We start from the raw sequence: 10,109 nt of genomic DNA, 5'->3' as shown, positions 1-10,109 counted from the left end.
CTCCAAACCGGCAAATCCTTGCATCATGGAGCACAAATGATGCTCCATTCCATTCAAAGGTGCTTCACTCCCTTCTTAGGTGCTCCATTATTTTCTTAGATGATCCATTCCTTTCTAGATGCTCAATTCCTTTCTTAGATGCTGAAAGATCTTTATGCTCAATAGTCATTAGAAAATGATATTTGCTAATGATATATGATCCTATGGGGTCACATCTTATAGCATGTTACCACTAATTGATTATTTATTTTCTAATTTGATTAGTTGGGGAAGGAAGGGTTAGAAGGGGAATGAAGAGTGTATTAAAAGAGATAAAGAGGGAGGATGGTGTCTGTCGGTCCAGTATTTCCGGCGACAGTCCGATGGTGCTGGGATGAGGTCTGATGGTCGTGAGTTCTCTCCGGACTTTAGTTAAATGAGTTAGAAAATGAGAGATAATGTTTAGAAGAGGTGAAGTGAGGTGGAAGTGGGGCTTACATCTTTTATTAAAATTTTTGTTATTTGTTAATATTAAATAAAGCCTAAATAAATGAAAAAATAAGGGTAATATAGTCTATTTATAAATAAAGATGTGTAGGGACTATAATCACAAAAAAGAAAAATAAATAAATAAATAAATAAAAAGATAGCATAGCGCTGTCCTTAGTGCAAAAAATAAACGAAAAGGATCAACCGCATAAATTTGAACAAACCAGCGTAGACGATTTCAGTAATTTGCTATTTAAAATATTAATTCACGTCTTAAGGTTTTTATATAGAAATATATATTCTATAGAAATATATATTGTCTGGAATCAAAGAAATTATTGGAGTAATGGTGGGGGCATGACAGGTTTGATGGTTTCGAATGAAAGACTCCCTTCGTGCGTGTTGTCTTTATTTATCTTTAACCAGGAAACCGCGCTATGTCCCAACACATTCATCATGTTATTTGGCCATTAATGTTCATGTTATACAATAATGTAAAGATTCTTTCCTTGACTACATATTCGAATCTCAAAAAAATATAAACATCCTGCTGCAAGGAAAGTTTATAAATAATACTTTGGTATAAATGTATAAAATAATTAATCAATGATTATTGAAAATACTTCCATTTTAACGTGTGAATATTAAAAACTTCAAGGCTATACTTTCTTCACATTCAAAGAGTAGTGCTTCAACTAATTTGTTGACACTTCCAAAATGTTCAAATTTAGTTGATTTATCAATATTTTCAAGCACGGTGATTTTAAAACAAATTGCGATAATACATTGCATTATACAAGTCTAGAGTTTTGAAAATTATATAAACTTGAATAATTGATTGTAGTGATTGCATACTCATCAAGACCATAATTTTCCAAGATAAAGGTTTGAAGTTGACGGTTAGCATTATAATTGATTTTTAATATCAAATAATACAAATACCAAAAGACTTCTAACCCATTGGTATTAGGCCTGGCATTAAAAAGAGTAATTTAGAAGTAAATTAGGTTTTTAATTTTTTTTTTATTATTTTTTTTAAGGAAGAAAAAAACTAATACAAATCAAGTTTAACAATACTTTAGAAACATGGTCCATTAAATCAATTAGTTTCTCATCATCAGCTTAGCTTGATTGAGGAAAGATTAATGACGATTTATAATGTGCAAAACATACAATAAATATAATATTAACCAATAGTGATCATTGTCAAAAAAATCACTAAATTTGTTGATTGTAAGGGTGAATTGAGTTGAATAATGAATATTCTGTTGTCGACCAAGCTTTATAAAAAAAATAAGGATGATAAAATTTTAATTTTGATCTATTAAACCAATTAGGATTACTCAACATTACCCTCGATTGATTCAGATAACGTTAATCTCCGAAACATACAATAAACATTATCTTGCTCATGTAAACGAACATAAATTTTGGCATACAAAAAGTTATAGCTTGTGGAAAAGTCACCTGAATTGTTGGATGTGTCATGTGTGCGTGAAATGAGTTGATTCCTTAATATTTTGTTATCGACCCAGATTTACAAAAGCAAAAACAATATTAATCGCAGAATCTTTTCTTGTTCCCCAAACAATATTTATATACATGGAAAAAGTAAAATAAAAGAGACAACAAGGAAGGAGCAGAGGACCCTACAAGATACTATCGGAGGCTTCACTGTTTCTCAAAGCTCAGCTTCAACCGCGTCATTGCACACATCCCAACTTGGACTATAATTTCCCCATCTTGCATCGATGTCTTTATTATAAATAACAAATCCCTTCGATACCCCCTTTTCATTCCATTTCACCATACTCTCCTTTTTTTTCTCTCTCTCTCTCTCTCTCTCTCTAAAATGGGTGCTTGTCTATCTTCCGCTGGTGACTCCGTGCACAACTCTAGTTCTGCGTTTGTTATTTCCGTCGATGGCGATCTGTGTTCCTACCCAACACCAATCTTTGTATCCGAAGTTCTTCGGTTCGAAAAATCTTCGACCTTCTTTCTTTGCAACTCCGACGACTTGTATTACGACCAGTATATCATTGCTTTGGATTTAGAAGACCAGCTTGATGCGGCTCAGATCTACTTTATTCTACCAAAAACAATGCTTGGTCGTCGACTAAGTGCCTCCGATATGGCTGCGCTGGCAGTCAAAGCCAGCCTTGCGCTTGATTCGAAATCCAATGCAGATTCGCATAAGAGGAACAACAACAAGGCTCGTATATCGCCATTGGTGTTGATGGAAACGACTGGGGCTAATGAGAACAAGAATGTTGGAAGTTTAAGAAAATCGAGCTCCAGATCAATCAGGAAGCTGTCAAAACGTTCTTCAAAGAAAGCTCGATTGGGTGTTGGATCTTTCAGGCTTGTGCTCTCCACCATATACGAAAACGATGGGTGTGATGAGTTGCAGATGATTTGATTCATTAATTTTGGCGTGTACAGATAGTAGTGAATTTTTTGGTTCACCGGGAGTCCGGGAGTTGCTTCATACTCTAAAATCCACAACTCTGAAATACAATGTATATTGTTGTTTAAAAACGAAAGACAATGGTGTTTTTGACAGAGTAAGGCATGACAAGATTTTAGAGACTGTACAAGAAATTAATGATACTGGTTCCATGTCGGGAAATTTGTATAAGATTGAATTTTGTAACTTGTATGCCAATGAAATGCAAAAAATGAAATTGTATAATATTGGGTTAGATACTTATTAGCAACAACTAGGGCCCTAAACGAACACGAACGGGGCTTGTTCATATTAGTTCGTTTAAGTTGGTTGAATAAAAGAATGATCACGAACGGATAAAAGAACGCATTTTTTTGTTCATTTATAAACGAACGCTTTTTCTTGTTTATGCTCGTTCATTTAACAAATTAAATTGTTTATGGTCGTTTATGTTCGTGAACATGTTAAACGAACATAAATGAACAAATATAAACAAACATAATAGAACATATATGAACATAACGTATACGAACATAAGTGAACATATAATATAGTAATATAATCAAACTTAATTAAGCATATATGAACATAAAATGAATTTATTTGAACGAACCTAAACAAACGTAAACGAATAACATAAACGAACGTTCACGAACACGAACGAGACTATTGTAGAAATATAACCAAATCACAATTTATTTTTGACAAATATTTATGCAACTTTTTATGAAAAATAATCAACCTTCTCTTGAAATATAACCAAATCATTCAACCATTTAACATTAAATACTTAAATTTGGAACGTGCCGTTAATTTTTTAATTTTTAGATGTCAAACTCTACTTCTTTGCGGAAACAACGTTTTAGATACAAAATTGATACACAATTGGAAGAATGTGCGTTTAAGATGACAAAAAGGTATCCAAAGTGTCATGAATATATTAAAAAAAAACACACAATGGCATAGTATTTAAAGTGGTTCGATAATGTGAGATACGTCCACACGGAAGGAAGGGGTAATCTTATTCTTAGGCTCAAACTAAGATAAATAGTACAAATACAATTGAGACAAACTAGAGACCTCTAAAAGGACCACATTGAAAATCACTTTTAATTCTTACTAACAACCCCTATTTTATAGACGGAGGATCAAACATAAAACCATGATGGGTTACACTAATCTATTCTAAGGCCTAAATGAATGTCAACCAATCATAAGAGTCCATGCTTTTTCATGCTTAGAGAGCATCTTGCATAGCCTAGAGTGTCGCCGCGTCTCAGCTTCGTTGGCGCCGCTATGATTGTCGCCGTTATGCCGCTCGTGGTGCTGCTGCTGTCGTTAAGCACTACCGGTGGTGGTTGTGTCCAGAATCTCGAGGAAGGGTTTGTTGTGTGTGTTGATCGACTGGGAACCAACAAAAAAACCACCGCCACCACCGTGAGGTGGTGGCTGCCATCGAAAAATCATCACCGTCGCCGCCATACGCCATCAAATGGGTGGTTGGCTTCCCTTTCCGGGTAGAAAGTGTGATGATGTGCGTGTTCAGTTGATGAGTGTGTGGGTGTTTGGCTGGAGTTCTCGGAAAAGGCATCACCACCACCATAGGGTGGTTGCTGCTGCCATGTGCCACCGCTAGGTCATTATCTATATGTGTTTGTATTAGTGTGTGTGTGGATGATTATTGGAGTTAGCATTGTAAAATGTAACTAGAAAGAAGAATAATGAAAAGAAATTAAAAACCACCACCTTAGGGTGGTGGCTGCCACCACCGGCCGCCGTGTCGGGTGGCGGTGTGCTTGCCTCGTCGAGTTCGATTCGTTTAGGGTGCTTGAAACCCTAATGGGCCTTGTAAGCCCTAATGGACCCTAATAGGCCCAATAAAGCCCTAATTGACCTAAAAGCCCAACAAATTGATAAATGGGCTAGTATTTGGGTTGGAAACCCTAATTAGGGTTTGGAAAACCCTAATGCCAATAAAACCCTAATTTTGAGAATTTATCGGGACACACACGGGAATTATTTGATAACTTGAAATATTAAATAATAATCATTGGCAAAAATTAATCTAAGCAATATTGGACTTAATGGATTAAGTCCTTAGTGGATTAAGTCCTTAAGGGGTTAAGTAGGAAACTTAACCCTAATCATCATTTTATGTGAAACCCTAATTTCACTTGGGCCTTAAGTTGGGCCTTTCTATTGGGATTTGATGATTGGGATAATAATGGGCCATCCAAGAACAAGCAAATGGGCTAAAATAATTTAATGGGCCTAGGGTAAGGCCCATGTAAGGGGTTGGGCCTAATTTGGAAAATTGGGCCATAGATGGGCCATAGTTTGGGCCTTAATGATTATATGATGTTGGGCCTTAGAATAAGACCATGTATAGGCCTGGGCCCAATTTGGAAAATTGAGCCATGTGTTGGGCTTTGATTCCTAATTGACTTTGGGCCTATGGATTGGGCCTTATGCTTGAATAAGCCAAGCTTGGGGTAATGTAGTAATTATCCAAAGAATGAACTTATGGTTATGTGTTGGGACCCAATTATTAATTTGGTGATGTTTTGATATTGACAAATCGGGATTCTATCATCCAGCAGCTGGGGTTGAGTCTGCGGGACTTCACCAATGTGGGATTGTGTCTTCGGGACTTCAGCAGTGTAAGGTGAGTTACCTTCCAGTAGAAGTGGATCTAAGGCCACAATGTCGGCCCACTAGTAGGAGTTGTATGATAGATGATTGTCTTTGTGATAATCATTTAGGTTTGCTACTATCTGATATGTTTTATGTGTTAGCATGATATGATGTTATGTGGTTGTGGTAGTAGGGGGAATAGTCTCCGATTACCGGTCGATAGGGCCGAATGGGTAGTTTAGTACCCAGCTATCCTAGACAGATTATGATACATGTGATATGATATTATGTGGTAGTATTAGGGGGTGAAATAGTCCTCGAATACCGGTTGAAAGATACCGAAGGGGTAGGTCGGGCACCCAGATATGCCTCACAATATATTCATGTATGTTATGCTATGTTATTATGTGGTAGTGGTAGGGGTGAAATAGTCTCCAGTTACCGGTTGAAAGATACCGAAGGGGAGGTTATGTAACAAATCGTAATTTCAAACATATGTAATAGTTTAGGTCAATGTATAGTTCTTGTTATAATAATAAAGAGAAATTTTAGCATAATGTGCATATTTACATAACTGACCCTCAAAAATAAATTATTTAGCAATCTCGATTAGGATGAACCAAGTGATGGAGATTGTAACAAGGTTTCCAAAAACATAAAGAACACTAAAATCCGAGTTATAACGAAGAAGTTATGACCAATCGAAAATCCGCGACAAAACCGACAAAACACTGTTCAGTGTAAAAACTGAATTTTTGATAAAAGGCTTTTTATACTTAACAATCTAAATGAAAGTTGTAGTTTATGTTAAACCGAGAACTTTCATAAAAAGAACGGTAAAAAGAACGTCGGATGAAGAAGTTATGAATTTTTAACGGATTCCCGTCCCGGTCTGTTTAAAATAATAATATTAAAAATAAAATCAAAATTAGCCGACGAAGTCTAAAGGAAAGTCGTGGAGTATGATTTTACCTACGCGTTCATATAAGGAACGCCAAAAACAAAGCTCGTATGCGAAAGTTATGATTTTCGCAAGTTTGGCACAAAAATAAAGAAAAAATGGGAAAACCCGGGCAATTTCGCATGCCACGTAACCCTCGCACGTGGCAGCTGCTGAGTGGACCGAACCCATGTGTGGCACTTCCTGATTGGACCGCATCTGAGGTCCACTTAGAAGCGAACAGCTTCGCAGGAGATGCCCCGGAGCCACCCCTCGCACACACCTCGGACCCTCCCCTTCGCACGTGTCTCATTCCCATTGGACCGAGGGTTGGTCCAATCCGAGCCATCCAGCAGCGAGCCTCCGGTCCGAAGCAGCCCCCTCGCCTCGCCAGTTGTCCGACGCGTGTCACCTTCGCGCATCTTTGGGTCCGAACCATCGGACTATATATAGCATGCGAGGGTTCCTGATTTTTTACACTTTTTCACCCCAAAAATCATTCTCTTTCACATTTTCCACTCCCCTAAGCTCATATACAACCCCTAAAGCCCCGGTATCAAGTCTCGAACCCTAAGCAAGCCTCGAAGCCTCGAGATTCCAGAGAAGTAACCTCTCTCCTGTCGAAACTCTGCCCAATTTGAGCCAGTTTCTCGACAAATAAACTCCTTTTCGTGAAACGAAACTCTGTCCGGTTCACCATCTATCAAGTGAGTTCATACCCCCATATTTTCATAATTTCTACTGTTTTAAGGGGGGGAATACAAGCATAACACAAGAACTTTGTGTTATAAAATCATGATTCAAATCATGATAAAATAATATTAAATTATCTAAAAATACTCAACACATCAAACTCTTTTATAATCTTATATTTTTTCCCAAAATTCATATTTGTATGCATATATATATATATATATATATATATATATATATATATATATATATATATATATATATATATATAAAAGATTTAAAAGGCTTAGGACTGATAACTCATTCTGGGTCCTTTTCCTTGTTTGGATGTGGGCTTAAAGTACCGGTTACTTGTCCGAGTGTCGTTTAAATTTTACTTATATATAAAATTGTATATGTGTATAAATATAATTGTTATTTCATCAGTTTAACTACCTTTGTAACATGCTGAGCAAGAGATTACATGCAAACATGGTTAAATACACAATCATGGAGTACATATAAATTATAATAGGTATAATTTATACATAGAACAATAATTCATGATACAAGTATGCTAGAATACACAAGAAACTAGGGTTTTGATACAGAACCAATCAAGGTTTACATTTATCAAATACATGTTTGGAAATACTAATTCAAGGACATACTGTCAATCATTATTTCATAATGATTGGGTTTTGATTCAAAGAATATACTGTCAATCATTATTTCAGAATGATTGAGTTTTCAAACTAATCTACATGTAACGTTTATATGCTTTTTATGAGACACTAGATTCAGGTTGTTTAATTCATTTTAGACAACATAGAAAAGTCCTGACATTATAACCAGAATCTCCAGTCGGGGATCGAAACAAGCGTGTATGGATCTATATCGGGATTGACAACCCCGCACTCAGGCTGCTAGCTACAGTTAGATGAGTGGCAATTGTTATCACCAGTTTAAACGCCCACAAAGCGTTTGTTTCAGGCCATCAGTCATACTATGGTTATAATAACTCATTAAAAAGATATTAACAATACGTTAGTGTATAAATAACTAAACGAAAGTACACCTTCAAAGTACTAGTTTACAGAATACAAAATACAAAGATTCAATACAGTTTTCAACAACAGCTGGTGGAGCCAGGCACACTCTCAGTTACAAGTTTTCATAAGTAATATAAATACAAAACATTAATACACAGAGAAGGGTTTTATGGGAATAAAATTAATTTTCATATACAAACAGAAAATATAGGATTTTCTGGAATAGTTTACATATACAAGATACAGAGATACTCTTTCAAACATAAACATTTATGCACTCATTCAACTTTATGTTGATACTCTCTTTTCAAATTACTTGTATTCTCAGGGAAATAATACACAGGTACTCCCCGAGCTTTTGAGAAGATGGAGCTTTGTTGAGTCATATCTTCTTTTGTATAACCATATTTTGGTTCAATATACAGTGATTGAACACATGTAAATATTTATATTTTTTTAAATACAATGGTTGTTTCGACTTTCATTACTATGATGCATGTGTTGTGATACTACAATTCAAGTCCTCCACCCCCAGACGTTTCCGCCGTCTGGTTTGGGGGTGTGACAGATTGGTATCAGAGCATTGTTTATAGTGAACTCAGTATATCAATCAATAAAAGATATACAGACTATAAATACATCGGGGCAAGGAGCTCTGACTACAAGTATACTTTTAAAGATTTAAGTATTTTTATAAGAAGTATACTAACACTCACAAGTAAAGTATCACAGTAATAAAAGCACACTCATACTTACAAGTATAATATCACAATCATAAGAACTTAAAAGTATTTGGATGTTGAGCACTATAGTCAAACCTGAGCAGTTATGTAATCATATCTGGAATTAATATAGCTTGATCAACTATATTGATTTGAGATATGACCAACATGTGTTTGGGAGTGATAGTAGTGTTGAGACATGTCTAAAACTTACCATACATATTCATAAGAACTATAGAACAGAATACAAAGATTAAAATACTATGGAGAGTATTTTACTAATCTTATTTCTAATACAGAACCTGTGGCTGCACCCAATTTACCGGGAGACCCCTACAATCCACATAATGCAGGCTGGATCACAGACTCAGACGAAGAACCCTTTGAGGACAACGAGTCAAGTGGTACGGATACAGAGCCACAAGTCTACAACCCTAGGGAGCATCCCCAGAGGCAAGAGGGCGCAGAACCAATATCTGAGTGGGGCCAATACATAAACCATTGGAGTCGACAAGACGGCCAACGCCCTCCATACAGAATGGCACGAGGTTTCTATAACATATCTAGAGGAGAAACTGCTGACAGATCTCTTCTAGTTATAGTAAACCGAATAGCCCGGCAGTTCGATCAATCAAGGATGTCGATCAATCGAATCCTAGAGGTGAATGCGGTTGCGCAGGCAAACACTGCAGATATCCTTCGTCTTGACGAGATGCAAGATGACACCCAACACCATGCTGAAGCCCTTCAAAGGCAACTTTGTGCTGCTGAATCAGAGATCAGAGAACTGAGGGAGCACCAAGCTGCCCAAGAAAGGCGTTGGAAAGCGCAAGACGAAGCAGAACCTAGGAATCGTCGTAGAAACCGTCGCAAGTAGTGTTCGCACTACTTATACTTTCTACTTTTTATATCGAATGTGTATACTACTTTCTATGTTATGTACAAATCAAGTATCAATAAAACGATAAGCACTTTACTTCAACAAGAGTTATTACAGTTTTCATAATCATCTTATTCCAAAGTTTTGGATCACAGAAACGTTCCAGTGTTATTTTTCATGCTTTCATTACGACCGCAGAAATGTTATTTTCGGTAGGTCGGTTTGATGTCGACACTTTCTCAGTATTGGAGTATATTATAATCCTACGTTAAGGTCAAGTTTTCTGGACCTTATA

At 36.4% G+C, this 10,109-nt stretch overlaps 1 protein-coding gene across 1 annotated transcript; it reads left to right on the top strand.

The window, feature by feature from the left end:
• The first annotated feature begins 2,320 nt into the window (after positions 1-2,320).
• Positions 2,321-2,887, top strand: LOC145156197 (uncharacterized). Its single transcript, XM_079075670.1, has one exon. The coding sequence runs from the start codon at positions 2,321-2,323 to the stop codon at positions 2,885-2,887; it is 567 nt and encodes a 188-aa protein (XP_078931796.1).
• The last annotated feature ends 7,222 nt before the right edge of the window (positions 2,888-10,109 follow it).

This window comes from Lactuca virosa, chromosome 2 (assembly GCF_052849685.1).
Source record: "Lactuca virosa cultivar CGN04683 chromosome 2, Lactuca_virosa_CGN04683_v6, whole genome shotgun sequence".
Lineage (NCBI taxonomy): Eukaryota > Viridiplantae > Streptophyta > Magnoliopsida > Asterales > Asteraceae > Lactuca > Lactuca virosa.
Note: the sequence above shows the minus strand (reverse complement) of the source record. Positions and strands in the feature narration are given on the sequence as shown.

What these genes read in the sequence shown, in the direction of transcription:
- LOC145156197 (XM_079075670.1), top strand. Translation starts at nt 2,321, where the DNA reads ATGGGTGCTTGTCTATCTTCCGCTGGTGACTCCGTGCACAACTCTAGT.